Here is a 21352-nt window from a genome sequence, read left to right on the forward strand (position 1 = left end):
AAAGATTTTGGGCACTGTATTTTTTTCTTTCCTTAACAATTAATATCTCTGAAATAAAAGAATTAAAAAAAAAACGACTTCAATAGCTTACTGGTATTGAGGAGTTCCGTTGTCTGTATCCGAAACACATCATCAGATATTTATGACATTTAAACGGAATCATTTCGAAAAGAACCACTTGCGAAAAAAAATTTTTTTACAGATATTACAGAATTATGCTCCTACTTTTTTGGAGTCTGTTATAATAACACCCAATCTTCTTCTCCTTAAAAGCATTTCTCATTCTCTCTCTTTCTTCGTAGATACTTATTTTAAAAGGCTTCGGTAAACTTTAAAAATGTTTATTCTGATAATAGTAGATTTTTTAAAATCGGGGCAGTAATTATAAAGTTCGCCTTTTCAAGTTCACACTTCATATCACTGAAAAGAATCTCTTTGTATTACAAAATGGGTATTAGTGGAACCAATACCTTAGTGCCTAGAAGTTTGTTTAATGCCTTAATAAAAAACTAATAATTTAAAAAAAGAAGACTCAAAATTAATAATTTTTTTTTCTTAATTAATATACCGAAATAAGCCCTATCTAACTTTAAGCGACAATGTATTTAAATTAGGTCGATATAGATTCATATAATAATAGAGCTGGTCATTTACTTGTTGTAAATAAATTTTATCGTATTTAAAAAGTATATATTATAAAAATTAAATTTGTCGTTTGCATTCTTTATTTGAATTTTTCAAAATATCAATAATCTATGGTTGTTATTATTTGATGATGTGTTGCCGACCACTTTATTTGCCTATGCTACTTACCATTTTTAGTAGGCATATGTATGCTTATCATTAACCTATCAATATTAAAAAAAAATACTAACCATACAATCCACCACAGTGTGCAATCCAATTCCATAAACAGTTGTCATTATCACACCCATACCCACTTGTCATCACTCGCTATCACAATATTATCACTAAACAAAATACGAAAAGTCAATACACGGATCGCAAAAATCCTAATAACATAAACATTTCATTGTACCATTTTAATTTCCCGCCCATTACAATGTCACAATCCATTTTTGAAAAAAGAATATTAAGCGGGATTATATGACGTTTATTTTTTTTTCTCTCACAATAAAAAGCAAATTGATATCACGCGTACAGCCGACACGCCTGCACGTTCCCACAGATATTTCGCGACTGAGTGAACGAACGAACTGAACGCCTTTACCTGTTATTTTTGTGGGGGGTGGCGCGTGCGTACAGGGATCAACCGTTCCCAACATTAACCATTTTAAATAATTACCGAGCTGGTTACGTATACCCTAATTAAGATTTTCACTTCAATTATTCACTATATTAAAACCTTTTTGAATGGATTTAGATATTTTTTTTTAAATAAAATTATAATTTATTCAATTTATTAAATAATATATTCATTAATATATCATAAATAAATTTATAATACCATTTTGAAAATTATTCAGTATGTTTTTTGATGATATATTTAAAGTTAAAGTTTCTTTCCTGGATGTGTACCACAAGGTTTCAACCCGCTAGCGATGTTAATACATCTCCTCACATGGTATGCCCGTGGGCGAAAACGCGGGAAGGGTCACGACTCATGTAGCCCTTTAGACGCAAGCTGCATGCAGGGAACAAAGCGTAAGCCTCTGTTATGCAGACATCCTTAAGTTCTGGGGACTTGTACGTGTGTAAATTAAAGTTTTCAAACTAGAGGATACAACTGTTCAAATACAATTTTTAAAATAAAAGTACTTAATATCTTAATAAAAATTAAATTAATTAGATTCAGTGACTCGTATATTTAATTAGGAGTGCCGCAGGGATGCGTTCTTATTTCTGCCTTGTATTTGATATACATTTATGATTTATATGAAATGACAACAAATGGATGCTAAAACTTTTCTCACATAGGCTGACATACTGGTACAATTTTTAATTAAGAAATATTGGAAAAAGTGCGAAGGGATACAGGCATTGTTTAATCATTTTTTGCTATGATCGATATGTCACCTTAAAAAAAAACTAAATAAATAAGTTAACCCGTTTAGGAGCTACGATGCTATAAATACGTATAATTAACTTATAACATCCCTCTTTTTACGTTGGGGTTAAAAAAAACACAGCGTACTTACCTAAAACTATTTATTTTAAGCCATTCTATTAATACTCTATACAAAATATGTGATTTAATAACTGTGAAGCAGTCATAAAAAATTTAAAATCACACTTTAAAAATAAATAAAACAATAGTGGTTACACCGACTAATGTATCAAAGCAAAAACGGTAAAAAATTTACTCTCATTCATTACATTCAGGAGTCATCATATAACGTAAGATACAGTTGAACATGTATAATTTTCATGTATTTTTTTGTGAGATGACAAAATAATAAAAATCAACACCGATATCAGATTTTTTTTTTGATATATAAACGTTAAACTTGTTTCCTTATGGTCAAAAATTTACAACCGATTCGGAAATAAAAATCTCGGAACTGTGACAGTAATATTATTTTTTTAGTATTTTTGGATGTGTAGTAATTAAAATAAAGTAACTGCCCGTAAATCCTAATGCTGGGCTATAGCGTCCTCTCCATTTTAGGAGAAGGTACACTTGCTACAAACGTACCTTGCTCCAATGCGAGTTGGTAGACACATAGGTGGTAGAACTTTTAATTTCGACTCATGTCCAATATGAATTATAAATAAAAATTAAGCACTTTAAAATTCATAAGTCCTTTCTGTGGTTGAACCACTAATATTCGGTTAAGATACACTTGTTCTAACCACTGGTCTATATCTACTCTTCAACGCAATTATTATGGATCAATCAGGCGTGATCCCAATAATTAACACAGTTAAGCAAAATACGGAAATACGAATACATCGTTAGATGAACTCAAACTAAAGGATAAATAGTCGTCCCATCACACAACCAGCTTGCCCTTTACCTATTATTTGGAGACAACAGTGTGCTTTTTTATCCCATTTATATTCCCTATACCAAGTCATATCTTTAGTTACGTCATCCATTATAACCTCTATCCGTATTATTTCTACCTTCAGTATAAGACTAATTAATCTACACACATACATATCTAAAACTCTTCTTTTCATATAATATTCATCCGGAGTAACACTTCGGAAATGGACACGTAACGTGTCAATTTCAAAATAATCTGATTGTCTCAACCTTTCAGTTGTGGCAGCTAAAAGTTATATCTCGGCTGAAATCGTTCGCCCAAGATTCGTTACCTTGATAGCCCAATACTCCTCCACTCTAGCTAACAAGTCTGTTGATAGTTTTATAATGCTTCCCTTTAATTAAAAAAATCTCGAGGCTTATAAGTACTCCCTATTACCCCAATAAAATTCTATTTTTTTCAGTTCCGATCTATTTCGTTATTTGAAAGCTGGAACATACTGATAAATATCTGAGTTTCTTGGGGCGGTTCTCGCTGAATCTCTTTCACTGGTTCTATCGAAGGCTTTTTCGTCGGTTCTTCTCGGGTCGGGCGGTTCTTTCCGAATCGGTGGTAGAATTTTGACAATCATTAAGTTTCTGTGTTGAATAACGATTTGAATTCTAAGCCAATGTTACTAACAGGACATAAAATCTAAGTTCCCAAGGCTGAAGGCGCATCAACGATATGAGGATAGTTATATTTTTGTTACAGTGCCAGTGCATTTTTTTTGCTTAATATATATAGGTGGTGGTGACCTATCATGATTTGACTAATTTGTCAGTCTGCCAACTTACTTGAAATAGAAAGAGGAAAAAAAACTTAGTGTGCATAGCCAGATTGGATATTGGTTTAAATTAAAGTATCTGTCGTCTCGATTCAATGTCAATTCGAAACCCTACTTTTTATTCAGTATTTCAGCGTGCGTGAAAGAAATTGGGACCACGATGCTTTTATCTTCATCAATAGCGATATCCCTCACGCAATCACATGAACGATTTGTCACTCAGGATTCAAACACGAAACTGATACTACGTCCGCTAAGCTGACATTTTCGAGAATAATAGTTTTTATATTTGTTTCATTTGAACCTTTTTTTTTTCATAGTATAGCCAGGCGGACAGGCGTATAAAGCTATCTTGTGGCGCCCGCTTAAAGGACCGAGAGGGTACCGCCGGTATTACCACATAAGCACCTCCCTCCCGCCCCACTTCACGCGGGGGAAATATGTTACTCAGGCGAGAAAAAGAAACCAAAAAAATAAAACGCGGACAGGCATATGGGCCACCTGATGGTCACCGCCGGCCATAGACATTAGCGTTATAAGAAATATTAACCATTCCTTACATCGCCAATGCGCCACCAACCTTGGGAAGATGATATGTCCCGTGTGCCGGGATTATATTTTTAATTATACTTATTTAGAAAGAAAAACACTTTTGTCAATGCCAAGATATTTTTTTTTTGGTCTTCCTAATTTTGAGCCTCTGTGTACTAGCCTCGAGTGGCCTAGTGTTAATCCAGCGTAGTTTGTGCCTGTAGTTACACTGGATGAATCAACCAGCAAACCAGAACACAACAATATTAAACATTGTCGTATGAGAAGGCAATAACAAGTAGACCATGTTATAAATAGGTTTTTATTTATTTTTTATAAAATCTTTTGCCGAACCTAAACCCTTAAGCCGAGATGGCCCAGTGGTTAGAACACGTGCATCTTAACCGATGATTTCGGGTTCAAACCCAGGCAGGCACCACTGAAATTTCATGTGCTTAATTTGTGTTTATAATTCATCTCGTGCTCGGCGGTGAAGGAAAACATCGTGAGGAAACCTGCATGTGTCTAATTTCAACGAAATTCCGCCACATGTGTATTCCGCATTGGAGCAGCGTGGTGGAATATGCTCCAAACCTTCTCCTCAACGGGAGAGGAGGCCTTTAGCCCAGCAGTGGAAAAATTTACAGGCTGCTAATGCTAATGCTAAAATCTTTTGCAATAGCCAATAATCTACTTTATTTTAAGATACCTACTTAGCTAGTTAAGTTAATACTAAGTAGACAATCGGTTTATTTTCAATGATTAGTATTTAGCAATCTATCTTAAATAAGTAGGGCAGGCGCCTATTTTGTTTTTTTTTTATTCAATTCGTTCCACTTACATAGTAGGTCACTTCGCAAATGTGTCACGTGGTATAAAAATATGTTCACAAAGGCATGACTTTTACAATTGTACGGTTTAAATGGACGCGGGACTTGGGGTTACATAAATCCAGGCAAAGGCAGTTTTTTTAAACGAGAATTATTATTCCTTTATGTTAAATAATATTTATTTCTATTAAGAATAGTACACTATCCAATAGTTAAATATAGTTTCTGAAATTCTGATCGTTGATCAGGAATCATCATTGATAGTGACAGTATTTCGAAAACAAAGTTAAAGTGACTGATCAGAGTTTAAGAAACTGATATTACTTTAGATAAGAAATTAAGAACATAACTTTTAACGTTCGCGGTATGTACTGCACATTTGAACATAAATTACTTTCGCCGGGGGTTTTCCGAACCGATACGACTTTGGAACCTTCAAAAAAAGAACCTACACGTTTCTTAAAGGCCGGCAACGCACCTGAAAGCACTCCAGTATTGCCATAATGAGATATACATGCGCGGTGGTGGCCGCTGGTGAGCCTACTGCTCGTTTGCTACCCATATATAAAAAATAAATTTATTAATCTGCCTCGTTGAGTAACACTTTCTGGTCTAACCATCGACTACATTTATTGCTATTAAAAAATTAAAGAGGAAACATGAAAACACGAAAATTTACTAATCCTAGCCTACAAAAATGTTTTTTACTAACACTGGAACTCGGAAGGCTCGACAGTTCTGTCGAAAAAAAAAAACAAACTTGAAATTTAACTCGAAACCTTTTGTACGGCGCATCACAAAGGCAGATAGTACACCATTCGAAGCTTATGTGACGAACTTGTAATTGTACGTGAATGGTGTCGCTCCTCTAAAACATCAATATTCTCTCTGAAAGCCTGATCTACGCTAATGGTGATTCAATATTCAACGGATTTTCTGGAATGAATTAAATTAATAAAATAAATCTGATTTAAAGTTTTTGTAGTTTAGGTAGGTATCACTCAGTATGCTACCGCCAGTCAAGCAATACATAATGTCATTGTGTTTCAGCTCGAGGGGTGAGTGAGCCAGTGTGAACTACAGGAATAAGCGACGTAACATAATAGTTCCCAAGGTTGCTGGCCTATTGGCTATGTATGAAATGCTTTATATTTACAACGCAAATGTCTATGGGTGGTGACCACTTAGGTGGCATATCTAAAAAAATAACGCTAAATGTTTCGTGAGTACAGCCCTATTTAAAAATCAAAATGGTAAGATTTTTGATAAGATTAAATAAATTGGAATATTTCGAAAACTATAACATTTTTAATTTGCCTTACCTTACATTTTTTACTTTGTTTTTAGAAGACCCATGTACACAAATATTGAATAAACTAATTAGTAACAATTACATTTATATTTAAAAATAAGTGACTGTTGAAACAGCCAATTAGTACCGTTTCGTATACACATATAAAAGCTTAATTATTAACTTTAATCCTCTTAAAAATTCAATTCAGTCGTATAACAAACACGTACGTAGATATTTCAACGTATAAAAGTTTAAAAAAAGTTAATTCCTATCACTTACAATTAGAGCTAACAGAATAAAGTTAACAGGTAATGGGAAAGGCGCCTCCCGAGGGTTATGTCGTGACGACAAAGCAATTATACATTGTGCAAATGGCTTGTTACTGTAATTAGGCGTTTTTATAATTTCATGATAAAGTGCGCGATTACCTTAAGGGCAGGTAAATGTTGGGCATAGTAAATTTAACGTTGTATCAAAGATAGTTTTGCTGCAGTCATTTGGATACGTAGATCAGAAGGTCATGATTTCTAGAGCAGCTATTTTTAATTTTTTATTTGTATATAATTAATGTCTTAATGTAAATAATTCTTATGTAAATAAACGTTTTTTTATTCCTCATTTCATGATTAGCTAACACGCTTTTATGTATGTATATTATTTAATTAAATTTTGCTTAACCTCATTGATGTGACTGTGTGAACGTAAAATCTTTCTCATTTATTAAGATATGTATTTTATTTATATTATTGCTATTAAATAAACCAGTAGTAGACATAATCATTATTGGCAATATTATTGCTTTTTTTATTGCGAAACTTTAATTCTTTTAGCTAACCAACAAAAAAGATATTGAGAAACGAGCAGAAAAATAAAGAATAAGTATTGCTTTACTAATTATTCACTACGTACTCATTATAATAATAGACTTATCCGGCACAGACCCTATATAGCTTTCTACTACTATAAAATTAAATAGACCGGGACAATTCTTCTGATAAACTGGCAGTTTAATGCAATTGAATCGAAAAGTAACCATTCCCGTTCAGCCTAATACCTACTCTACAAACGCCACGATCTTTTAGCCTATTCCAATGGAAGTAGGAATAAAGAGAAACAAACCTTAGATTTACGTATTTCATGCGATTTGCTAATAACTCAGATTCATTGTGCACTACTAAGAGTTTATGATTAATATATATTTATTTACGATACAATACTATTAAACTTAACTAATAATTTCACTTTAATTTTCGTCGACAATTAAAACGCAATTTTTTCCCAAATCCATAGTGAATATCACAGATCAATCAACCCAACGATTCAAACAACATTTGACAGCAAATTGACGCGATATATATATATATATATATATATATATATATATAGCATAGTTGATGTATGGTCAAAATTGGATCCGAATATAATCGAGACCTTAGCGTAAACAATATAAATAAGTAAAATTAATGCTCAGTTACGTTTCAGCTTGAGGTTATTTGTAATGAATAGTCGAATTTGTTTTGGAATAGAATCGGTAACGTATCATAATGTTATAAATTAGTAGGGTAGCTGACTAACCAGAGACAATGTGATTTAGACATAGACAATTTTAATACTTTTTATTAGTTTGATATAATTATACATATCAATAGTATTTTAATTATATCAGAAAAAATGTTGATTAAGTGTTTAATAATTTAAATACCTAGTACCAAAACCTACGCCATTTGACATCGTATGGTTATTAGATCGTTTAAACCGTATTAAACAATGAATACCTACTCAACCCGAGTTATACATATAATGCGTGACGTCTGTGCTGATGGAACAACTTAAACATACACCATAAACTAAACAATACATAAGTTGGTTAAGTGTAAAGTTACGTAATGTAAAACTCATGTAATTTTTTTTTTGTTTGTAATGGATAATTAAATTTTAAGTTTAGGTTTTTTGTAATTGTCGAACGAAAATTTTGTAATTCTAAATTTGAACTATTAATTTATTTAATATTTAATGAATGTCATATTGATAATGTAAATGTTGAATTATAAATGATAATTTGCCTCATATAAATATTATAAGAATTGTTGTTTCATAATTTAAATTAGTTTTCTATACGTATACTATGTATCAAAATACAATTTCGTCAATAGAAGTTATAGTTTCCATAAGCCGGTTCCTGTTAGGATTTTATATAACTGAAAATAGTAGGCATTTTGTAGGTACATTTAGTTGAGTTACTGGTGGTAGCTATTACGCTATTGTTGAAGCCTTCAGGGTAGGTGCCACCCACTTAAAAGTTATTCTACCTCCAACCGGAATATGCCTAAGCTTGCTAATTTCAGGTTAGGAGGATGACAGTGTTTATGCCTCTTGTGCAAAACAAAGACATGTAACTCAGAACCATTGGTGGGCAGGTCATTGACTGTAAATTTTAGTACATCGTGGTGAGTAACATGACCAATAAGATACTATTTGTTTATACAGGTGTGATAAAAAATAGGTCAAGTATATATGATAGAAAAAGTGAAATTATAAATTGTAGTAGATATTTAGATTCGTGATTTGAAACGAAAATGTGTAACGACAAGGAGGCAAACAAAAACAACAAAATTGATTATTAAGTTTCAACCAGCGTGAATTATACACACACACTTGTTTTATAAAACTTGTATTATTTATTACTTAAGGGGTATAAAGTAAATAACTGTTATTTTGTTCATTGCTTTAAGTATTTTTTGTCGTTTTTCATAACGGTTTTTTTAAAATATAACATACATATTATGTAAGTATAGTTAAAATATTGTATCCAAAGTTTTATTGCATTTATCTATGTCTATATTAGCGTTGTTTAGCAGTTGAGGAAGACAATATTCTCCACTAATTTCCACTAATCAGACAAGAGATCGTTAGTTTCCATACTACACAATCTTTCAACTATTATGAAAAACAGATGAATTCTATCTTATAATTTTCGTCCATCAGTACAAGTGCACTACCAGTACTGTGTTGACTATTAGTTCGTACTATCTATAATGTTATAACCCTAATCAGAAATAATTCCGATTACGATTTGTTCTTTTTTTGCCTATAATTCATCTGTGGAAAGTTTATTATTTCTCTTTGCTTTTTAATGTCCATATTAATGCGTTATTTGTCTTAATACACTGACACAAAAAAACACGAAATCTCGTAATTTTATAAGTTATCGGGACATAATAATTGAATAATTCATTAAACTTACAAATAATCTAAGGTTGTCATAGGACCTTCTTTGTAAAACCTTTTCGTTTTGTTTTTATATAGAAGATAAGCTTTCGGCACTTACATTTTCTTTCCGCGAAAAACCTCATCATATTGTACAAACATATTTGTTAAATATATTATTTAAATAAATCGATAGGATTCTGTTGTGAAAGTAGAAAAAAAAATGATAGTGCTTTGATTAATTATTTATAATGACAATTATTATCATCGAGACTTGAGTTCGCACACCGAAAAGAGCGGGGAAATCTGCCGACTTTAGGCACGCTCTTAACTAATTCCGTAAAATTACATATATTTCATAGATTATCTGCCTATTCTAAAACAGCTGTGTAAGATAATTTAACAATTCCAATAGTCTTTATCGCATGAATACAATCTTTGTATTTGAAGTAAGTAGCGACATCTATTAGAATGTAACGTAAAGCAAGAATCAAAACAAGAGTTAATATCGTCAGTTATGTAGTTACTTATTTCTCCACTAGATAGAGCTGTTTAATTATTTTTATAATTTGCTATTAATATCGTTGAAAAGCAAGAGATAACCAATAGCTTAATGCGAAAATGAGATTTTTTGAATTTTTTGCGTCAAATGAGCCGGTCTTGTACTAGGGTTCATTGCTTTAAGAATTTATTATTGTTTTTCCTGACGGTGTTTTTAAATATAACAAACATATTGTGTATTGTTAAAATAGTCTCCAATGTTTTATTGCATATTCTATGTCTTTATTCACGTTGTTTTGCAGTTGTTTAGTTAAACACTGATTTCTCTCTTTTCGTCATCATTGCTTTGACAGTTGAGGGAAAACAATATTTTTCCATTAATCAAACCCTAGGTAAAAGACTGTTGGTTTCCCCTGCGACGATTCTAAGCAATCAAAGGATTGCTTAGAATCGTCGCAGGAGTTGCCAAAAGTTGAAAGCAACTATAATGAAAAACAGATGCATTCTAACTTATAATTTTTGTCTCGTCCATCAGTACAACTGCATTACCAGTACTTAATGTATTGGTTCTTACTATCCATAATTTAATAACTAATAACCCTTTACAGACATAATTCCTTTTACGATTTGTTCTTTTTTTAGCCTATAATTCTTCCGTGGAAAGTTTATTATTTCTCTTTGCTTTTTAATGTCCATAATTATGCTTTGTCTAAATACTACACGTTGACACTGAAAATTCAGATTTAATATTGCTGTAACTCCATCTCAGTTGCTTGTTATACTAGGTGGCAATTAGTTAATCAAGGCGCGGCATTAAGCTATTCGTTATCACTTCATTAGAAGTGCCAAATATTTGAATAACTTTCATTTAAATTCGTGCAAACGCAGATTGGTGTATAATTGTTCCATCATAGTTCTCTTTATAAATCTACCAGCTACTCGTTCCGACATCACACGCGTACAATAAGGTTCTACGTCCTTTTTCTGATTGAAGAACGAACAAAAATTAATTTCTTATTTCCCTATCATATGCATATACTATACATATAAACCTCTTCCTCTTGCACCACCCGTGTTTATTGACGAAAACCGCATTAAAATCCGTACTTTAAAGGATCTAAGCGTACAGAATTACAGATGGCAAGACTTGTATAAAATACTGTGTTTATTCTCTTACGAATGCGCGCACCTCCAAGTTAAATTATTATCGGCGTGCATTAGTTGAGTGATGCCCGTGCTTACAAGATGTAATATGCGTACGATTATCATAATACAGCAAAAAAAAAATACACTTATCTTATTTCGTGAGTGAATTTATCTACAAGTCAAATAAAAAGACAGGTGCAACAATGTTTAAGTTATAATTTTTTAATAAGAGCTCGTGCTAAAAAAATTGAAAGCCAATTATGAAATTGACTTAAATTTTATTTGTTCTAGTTTTTTTTTTAACATAAAACTCGTGTAAAATTCTCATTATAAAATAAAAAACTCTTGTATTTATAAGTATTTATTTAGTCTTAACCCTGCTTCTGCGCGATCTCACGTGCTTTAGCCTTCTCGAGTTTAGCGATACGCGCGTTAGACTTGTTTCCGAGCACACCACCGCCCCAGTGTCTGCGGAGCTCTTCGTAGCGCTCGTTGAAGTTCGTCCTGATAGCTTCAACCACCTTGGAGAAGGCGGCTCTGTCACCAGACTCCACCTGCGTAATTAAAATTTATTGATTAAGCTTTTAGTTTCCTATCGAGTATTTTAAAATTTTATCTAATATATTTATTTAATAAAACAATTATTTCTAGATTTACAAAACGAAATAGACCACAAGAAGTTCTTAATGGAACTTCTTGAATGATGGCATACTCAGATATTTCTCTTAGGTGGTAGAAAAGCTTTCCTCACGGCGCTTGGTTAGCAAATACATCATCACTGTAAGACCATCATACTTCATTCATATATAGTTCAAATTGAATGCAACCAAACATGGGCATGACTCATACATATTAAAAGAATATAAAACAAAAAAAAGTGATTATTAGATTCAGATTAGGCCTTACTTCAAGAGCTCAACATTTTTAATAAAAATATATATTACTTTATATTTTTAAATTTCAGTATAGAAGCAAAAAATAACAATCCTACGCCCATCTTTAATCTCCTAATAATCAATTCAATTTTGTATATTAGATAAATAAGAAAATAACATACATGTGTCAGAGCTAAACATGTGCAGGTCTTCCTGTGTACAAGGGCTCCGAGACGAGATTTGCCCTTGACGATACAGTAAGGCACACCCATCTTACGGCACAAGGCTGGCAGGAATAGTACCAGCTGAAACAAACAACAATAAATTTAAATATAATTTAAATAAGCATATTTCATTAAATTAATTTAAAGTATTGCTCAGAGTCAATCATCTTCATGCAGCGTATGATGATTATAGCTATCACAGCCTCAGGTGAAGAAATTCTAACATCATAGCAAATTTTCATATTATTTGTAGCAAACTAGTAACTCAAGGGAGGCTCAGCCATCAGTTTTACAAGCATTTGAATCCCTTAGATCTTCTAGATAATTGTTAACATACATTATTCTTCCACCAAACAATAAATATGACACTACTTATTGCTGTTTTGTTAGAGCACAAGGGATTTTAAAACCTTAGATATTGTGGTATGCCACGCATTGGTGTGGTGTGGCAGGGAACATTAAGACGAAATAGTTTATACATATTGAACATTATAATTTTAAGAATTTGTAAAATACCTCAATAGGATCGACGTCATGTGCGATCACAACAAGCTGAGCCTTCTTCTTCTCAACCAGCTTGGTGACAGTGTTGGTACCAGAGCGAATAGTATTTGGCCTCTTCGCTGGTGGCTCTTCCTTCTTGGCGACCTATTCATGACAAATAACTTGTATGAGTACAATCCAAAATATGAAGAGAACATTATTTTAAATTTAATGAATCAGAGATCTTGGTGGTTGGTCTTCATGGCAATCTGAATTGTTTTTATGCATCATTTCATGAACTTAATAAATAAAAGTATTCTATGTAGTGTAACAACTCAAACAAATATTAAAAGTGGAACTTTTGTAAATTTTTTTAAGATTCAAGGAGCTTCTGGATGATTTTATTCAATATTATAGACAAATTCAAAATCATTGGAACATCTTTATGTCAATCAAAATCTGAAAGTAAGAGGTAAATTAAATCTATTATATTGAACATTTGCAGAACTCGAAATTAACACAGAAAAGGGTACAATGTTTACTTTATGAATAAAAAAAATTCTATCGTTTTATATTTAAAAAATATTTGCATTTTAAACTGGAGACCCGTAAATTTGAGATTCTTAAGAAATTTGAATTACCAGATAAAAAAAATTATCACAGACAGTTTTCAATATTACTTTGTTTGTAAAATAATAACACCATTAAATAAAATTAATGGAACTAAACCATTAATGAATAAAGTAAGGGTAAAAGCCCTGGCAAAATTAGAATGGGTAGCTAAGACAGTTGAACTCATAAAACTCAGAGCAAGATACATGTGTATGGAATAGACTAAACAAGAACATTAAAAAGTTCAAAATACCAAAACAGCGAGGTTGTTATTAACATTTGTGAGTTTAGCATTATTTTACCTATACAAGTGTAAAACTTTTTTCAAAGGAAACCTTTAATCAAATACTCAGTTATATGTTAGTAACAAATAAATGGAATAAAATGATACCTTAGCTTCAGCAGCTTTCCTCAGGCGTTCCTTCCTGACTGCTTCAGTCTCAGGTCTGTATTTCTCAAGGATCTTGAATAGACCCTTCGCTGAAAAATATATTTACTTCGAATAAATATTTAAAAAAATGTAACATCACAAGTATTTAATAAATTGTATAATTCAGAGTTAAAAAGCTCGTATATTTTTTGATAATCATTGTGATTCATAGTTGCATTTGGGGTTCATCATATAAAAAAAGTGAAAAAACTTACATATCCACTATTACAACTAACCTATAAACATTGTTTGGGAGTATGTAGGAAGTTTAGATTTGTTTAACAACACTACGTATCTTCATAGGAATTTCAAATTAATGCTGACAGAAGAACAGTGTTCTAAACTAGACCCGCTACAACAATATTTATAAGTTAAGCTGAATGTTTTACTACTGTTGAAGTTATATCAAGTCAAAATGATGTAAAATCATAAAATTAGTATAAAAGTTTCAGTTTCAGTTAGCATACAATTTTTTAAGTGTTTTCATTTGTTTTAAAACTATTATTATCATTCAAGTTTCACAACTGTATCTAAACACACCTGTGGTCTTGTCCAAAGTCTGGGTGAACTGGTTGATCGGTGGTGGCACCTTGAGACGACGCTGGAGTACAGCCTTTTGACGCTGGATGCGAATGTACTTGGGCCATCTTACAAAACGGGAAAGATCACGGGTCGGCTGGATGTCTTGGCCTGTTGACAATGACTTGATGAGGTTAAGATAGATTTATATTCATAAATACTCTAACTTTACATTAAATTAATAGTAAATTTGTGTTCAATTAAAATCATAGTTTCATACAAATACATACATGCTTGAAATGCAAAATTATTTTCACTTAATACAAATTCATTGATTACATACTACGCAGTACTAATATAATAACTAATAATGACATTCTTTTATACCAATATACAATAACTAGAAATGTACAGGTGATATCATTTTAAAACAAATCGCAATATAATCTAATAGAGTAATAAGAATATTTTTTTATCCGTAACATGTGTATCATGTTTATACATATTTAACAGCATATAATTCGGTGACCAATCAGTGTTAAAAAGCTCGATATTTTGAACCCACATGGTAATTCGGTGTTAATTTTTTACATCATTTTGGTCATTGGCAATACACAAATTAAGTATCAAAACTTTAGGAGGAACTTACCGATCGCAAAATTCTTTGTTCTCTTCTCGAAGAGAGGATTTACAACCTTTTTAGGTTCAACTTTCTTCACGACTAGAGGAGCAGCCGCTACTTTTTTTCCTACCTTCTTCTTAGGCTAAAAACAAAGAATGTGTTAAGTATAATTGTTGCCTTTTAAATGCACATTTGATATTTAGTTATTCATCTTCAGCGATCTTGGTGATAATTCAAATGTAATCATACACAATCATTGAATAGTTAACATCATGGTAGGTAATCAATTTGAGGTTAGATATTTAACTTCGCGTTAACATTAATAAGTCATATTATTTATGAAAAATAATTGAATGAAATATTATTTCCAAGATCTAAAACTGTATTACAGTAAATATTTTATGATAATTGATTATGTTTGGGTGTTGTTAAACGAAAAACACACAGTTTTTGTTCACACAGTTCACAGGTTTTTGGATTTTTTCCGAACAAAAATAATATATTATTATAAACGCACATGGTTTTTACCTTCTTCTGCACCATCTTGATTGAACTTTATAAATGTGATCTAACGGCCACGAAAGGATACGTGACCGAAAAAGAACACCAACCTTTCGGCAAAAATGGCCGAAACAAAAAGACAGAGGCGGAGAGGGTAACAAACGTCAGTCAATATCACAGATAATACTAATGCCAACAGATAAAATAAAATACGCTTACCATTTACCAATGTCGAAATAATGTTGCCAGAATTAAAAAAAAAAAAAAAGATGCTTAAAAAAAGAAATGAGTTAAACAACCAATTACCAAGAACATGCTTTGATGTCTATAAATATTAAAATATACCTCATTGTCAGAAAAATTATATAGTTCTTAGAAATATTAGAGAGTACTCTACAAAACAAATTTACAATATAAATTAATAATGTAACGTAGTAAGCTGTGTATTATGAATAAAAAATATTTATAAATATATTGAATATACACATACATAACTAATCAAAATATATCATCGTTAACTCGACTCTTTAGATTTATAAATAATAATTTTGAATTCCGTGGGGTAATCTATACAAACTAAAGAATATTATAAATAAATAAATATATAACAAACAGATAAAATTAAAGACAATTTACAAGATATTACGGCTTATTTTACTACATGTTGTAAATTTTGTTAACATTTTTACGAGATCACATGTTTTTAAGCATTATAAGATTTTTTAAGGTTTAATTGATTGGAGATTAAAATTAAAAATTAAAAAAATCGTTAAGAGCGCTTATGTCGAATTAGCCGTTTCCCGACACGTGAAAGGTGTTGAGAGCCAAATATTTACCAGCTTCTATAAACAAAAAAATAAAAATACATTTTAACGACTTTAAAAAAGGAGGTTCTCTATTCAAATGTATTTTGTTTATTGTTACTTCAGAACCAGATACCACGCATAGTTACTTTATTAGGTACTTTAACTTACCACCTACCTAAAGAAACCTTAGTGTCTTTAATTTATTATATATTCATTTATGAACTTATAATTTAGTTGCCATTTATAATTAGATTACAGGGTTTTTTTGTATAAAATATTGTTTAAATTTGACAAACGTAATAAATTTAAGTACTTTTTATTCTTTGTGTTTTCTTTTAAAAAAATCATTATAATTAACTTTAAAATTAAAACGCGCCATCTATCGTTGTCTGTGGTACTAGATGCTAATGAGTTTACACTGATATTGTACAAGATGGTGCTACTATATCAGCGAAAAATACGTGTCTTTTGGTCGGAGTTTCCTATAGAACTGTTTGAAAGAAATAAAATTCAACATAACATTATAATTGCTTGCGTTATATTTTTAATACAAGACTATCTACACGTTCCGTTACATTTTCTATTTTTTTTTCGCACATTGTTTCCTCATCAGAATATGAATCACTTTCCATCAGGTGAGATGGAAGACAAACGCCTATTCCATTACAACTATAATAAAAATATGAAGCTGATTATATTAGTTCTAGTTATCATAAATGCGTTAAAATATTATTATTAAGATATTATAATTGTTTATTATTTGATAAAATTTACCAACATAACACACTCATAAATCACTATGTTTTTACAATTACCTTTTTCACAAAGCATAAAATCAAGGAATAGGTAAATACTAACTCCACGTTATTTTTCATACGTATAATCTTGTTTAGAAAATATTATGTCTTATTATTCAAATTTATTTATAAGTAACCGTTATCGCGTCAGCTGGATGTTATCATATTATAATAAGTACTGTATTGACATTGGGAAGTTTGAAACTCGGTGTTATATTTTTATGTTTATCTTTCATGTTTACACAATATAATATATCGCTGTTCCCATATGTAAGTCTTCCTACTTTATTGGCACATCCTAAGGAGAGTCTCGAAGTTTATAAACGGGTTTTATACTTTTTAAAAAAAAAATGCCAACAAGATCCCTTTTTTCTTATAATGTTTCCTTTTATGAATAGAAACGAAATATGTGCATTGTACAACTGTAAATTTATTTTATATGTGTAGTTAATTTACTCGCCACTTGCCCATAAAAGTAACACAACTGATTTCCATAATATTAAATAGAATCAACCCATAATGTATTTTTTATGCTGTTCGATTATAATCCTGGGTAAGAAAACCATTTCATGAATATCTTTACGTTGGTTTATAATATAAATAATAAATAATATCGATTTCTTGCAGTTCTAACTAATACTTCTAACAGCGTTAAATTAGACATGGAAGGCACCATCAGTTTAGGCAAAGATGTCGTACAGTCATTATCTAGTTTTTTGGGAGGAGGTTTAAATTATAGGCGATCAATGACACCGGTTGGAGATGAAGATAACGTGACAACTCTCGTTAGAACGACAGCTCTTTGCAAGGATCTACAATTTTGCGTCCCAATGTGGAATTTCATCGAGGAATATGTGATTGTATTGACAAACTCTATTCAAACTATCCTCAGTGGAATATTAGAAGACAGTTTTAAGATGTTCATATTTGAGGGTCAATTGAAGCTTTATTTGGAAATTGTGAGACATATTCTCGAAAATACGGATGCAAAGATAAGCGAGGATAACAAAATCTACTACTGGATAGATACGATGAAAAATATCTGCTCGAAATTCCAAGAGATGTCGTCGATATTTATAAAAGAGGAATTTCAAATCGACCCAAACAAAATAAACGAAGTCAAAAAGGAACTAAATCATAAATTAATAATTGCGACAGTATTAGTAGAAATGAAGTATCAAATCGAATTATGTTCTAAACATAATATTTGTGTTGAATCGTTTGAAGTAACAACAGCCTTGAATACGCTACTTGAAAGATTTAAGTCGTTGTCTGATGAAAAAGTCAGACAGTTCATTAAGTATGTCTATGAAGCTCTTTTTGAAACACCGTTTTATTCTTACATAAACGAAGAAACTGCACATGAGCTTCAAGTCATTTTAAACGATATGGCGTATTCCAAAGAAGTATCCACAAAAGATTTACTATTAACAATTCAAGGTATAGTCAAAACGAGATTGGACACCATAACAACGAACCGAGATGAAAAATTGTATCACGACGCCCTTCTGATTCATGGCATTTTATCAGATATGGATCATATTTATAGTGTGCATAAAAGTAAACAATTTGCTATGTTTTTCGAAAATTTTATAATTTGGATCGATTCTTTAGATTTCCAACTAGATAAAGATATCCGTTTGGTTATGCGAGACATTGGGGAAAATTTGTGGGCAGTCCCTGATAATTTGTTGGTCAAATTGACAAATGAAGTTAAAGTATTTCTGGAATTGACCGTAGATCCTATTCCGAAAAATAAGTAAGAAGCACATGTAAAGTTTTTTTTTGGAAATAAAAGAGTTCTGCTAAAGTAAAAGTTCACCAGGTCTGTTTCTAAATGATCGACAATTTAAAACTATATTTATACCTATATAAAACTGAAAAATAAATTTAAACAAATTGATATAGGAACGTACACAAATTCACCCATTTCTTCACTTCACTACACTTCTCGTTCAATTTCAAGTGAGATTGCTTTCGAATAAAACTAATTGATACTAAATTTTATATGAAAATTATTGAAGGTCAGATAATCTTATATCTGATAAAAACGTAAGCGTTAATGGTAATTTATTAATATTAACAAAAATAATATTATCACGACAAAAGAGCCATTTCAATTATACCCATTTATAAAATCGCTGAGATATTTAATTTACCGAAGTCTCTAGAAATACAATCTTACTAATATTATAATATGTAATTTGCAAAAGTTTGGATGTATGGCTATTTGTAACTCAATCACTCCAGAACGGCTGAACGGATCAGAATGAAATTTGCCATAGAGGTAGATAAGAGTCTGGAATAGCAGATAGGTTACTTTTAATCCCGAAAAAATGTACCAATAACCTTCACCCGGCAGAACCGCGTTTGGAGGTCTAGAGGCCTTGGGGCAAAAGAGAAGTGGGGACCCATAGTTATTTATATATATAAATTAATTTTATGAATTTCATTTCTGTCAGTAACTTTTAAAACAGCATTACTATGATATCACTATTACTATAATTTGACTACGTCTAGAGATATTTAAACTATATTACATTAAAATTCTTAATTCCTCGGAACCCCTACTGTACTGTAATCCCCTCTCATGTTGAGGCCCCAGGGTAGTTGCCCCGATAGCCCTGCACTAAATCCGGTTCTGTCACCTTGTCACGTGGGAAAAGTGTTTATTAAACCACTAATCCTACTATCAAATGCATGTCTCCTAATGTAGAAATTGGCTTGTTAAAACGAAACCGATTTGGGAAAAAATCGTGTTAGTCAGTATATTTATCGATTACCGCCCATTTATCGTCAAAATTTAAAACAAAAAAATGTCTTGACTTCCGAGGAACGGACAGCACATGTCAGGGCCAGATCTACCATATGGCTTTTTGGGCTACAGCCCAGGGCCCCGTGGGTTCAAGGGGCCCTCAGCCAAGTCAAGTTAAAGTCAAAAATAGACGATAATACGAAAGAACCCATAACTTTTTTAAATTAAATAGATCGTATGGTTTGCAGTCCTGCAATAAATAAAACTCATTCAATTAATTTAATTCAAGTCTACGTTCAGATACCTCTTAGGTGGGCCCCTAGGTAGTATTAGCCCAGGGCCCTCTAAGCTTACGGTCCGGCCCTGGTAAGGTTTAATGCTTGTGACACCTATGGAGTACCTATCTTCTTTCAAGTTAAAAGTACGTTACAAGACATAAAAAAAAAAAACAATTAAACACTTTGAAAAATACCACTTAAAAACAAATTTACCAGTTACGCTTTAACTCCATTAGGTACTAGTTTTTCGAGTTAAGAAATTTTATCACGTTATTTAGAATTTACGGACTTCGCTTTCTGATGCAGGTAGCGATGCATTACGTATTCACTTTTCCTTCGGGAACCTCACTTTGTGAATCTGTTGTGCAATATCGATCCGTATTTACAGCGATTGGAAATACCCTACTCTTTCAAAGGTACATAGCATCCAGATATTCCAACTAATAAGAACCTTTATTAGGACAAACATGCAAAACCTGATTGTGTTGAAATAAAATTAATTAAGTTAATTATTCCGTCTTAGCTTTCCTTTTATTTTTCCTTAATTATCTATATCTAATTATAATTTTACTTGGTGGTAAAATTGAATTGAAGGGGGAGTGACCCAGTGTATAACTACAGACACTAGGGACGTAACATCTTAGTTCCCAAGGTTGGTGGCGCATTGGTGATGCAAGGAATGGTTAATATTTCTTACAACGCCATTGTCTATGGGCGGTGGTGACCATTTACCATCGGGTGGCCCATTTGGTCGACCGCCTACCAATATCATAAAAAAAAAATCTTCTGTCATTTAAATCTACCTATTAACAACGAACACACAACACGTCGAACTTAATTAATTAAATGGTTACATTTAATTAATTAAGTTCGACGTTGGATATAAAATGTTGATACACAATTGCATTTTAATAAAGAATATATTTTTTAATGATACATAAAAATATAAATATCTTAGCAATAAAAATATAAAGGCTTACGAATATTCTTTGAATATTCACAATTCCATGATTGATTGTTCGCACGGATTGAATGAAATGGTTCGGAATGACAGAATGATATTTAAAATGTCATTAAAAAGGTATTAGGATTGTATTCAATCCATCCATCAATAACGTAGAAATATTTAGCGAACTAGAAGTCATTGATAATAATAAAAAAAAA

General features: G+C 31.6%; 2 protein-coding genes and 1 non-coding gene across 3 annotated transcripts; 1 reads left to right on the forward strand and 2 right to left on the reverse strand.

The window, feature by feature from the left end:
• Nucleotides 1-11631: 11631 nt before the first annotated feature.
• Nucleotides 11632-15735, reverse strand: LOC125074005 (60S ribosomal protein L7a). The gene is made up of 7 exons (XM_047685163.1): nucleotides 15580-15735; nucleotides 15079-15193; nucleotides 14451-14600; nucleotides 13872-13960; nucleotides 12902-13033; nucleotides 12344-12466; nucleotides 11632-11840 (listed from the first exon to the last, which is right to left on the reverse strand). Exons 1-7 carry the CDS (start codon nucleotides 15592-15594, stop codon nucleotides 11658-11660), a joined length of 807 nt encoding a protein of 268 aa, XP_047541119.1. The 5' UTR covers nucleotides 15595-15735; the 3' UTR covers nucleotides 11632-11657.
• Nucleotides 14957-15030, reverse strand: LOC125076018. Its single transcript, XR_007120275.1, has one exon. It is a non-coding gene; the product is annotated as a small nucleolar RNA SNORD36 (small nucleolar RNA).
• A 1939-nt stretch (nucleotides 15736-17674) lies between the features above and the next one.
• LOC125073670 lies at nucleotides 17675-19126 on the forward strand. Its single transcript, XM_047684615.1, has 2 exons — nucleotides 17675-17708; nucleotides 17783-19126. The coding sequence occupies exons 1-2, from the start codon at nucleotides 17675-17677 to the stop codon at nucleotides 18916-18918; spliced, it is 1170 nt and encodes a 389-aa protein (XP_047540571.1). The 3' UTR covers nucleotides 18919-19126.
• Nucleotides 19127-21352: the final 2226 nt, after the last annotated feature.

Source organism: Vanessa atalanta, chromosome 2 (assembly GCF_905147765.1).
Source record: "Vanessa atalanta chromosome 2, ilVanAtal1.2, whole genome shotgun sequence".
NCBI lineage: Eukaryota > Metazoa > Arthropoda > Insecta > Lepidoptera > Nymphalidae > Vanessa > Vanessa atalanta.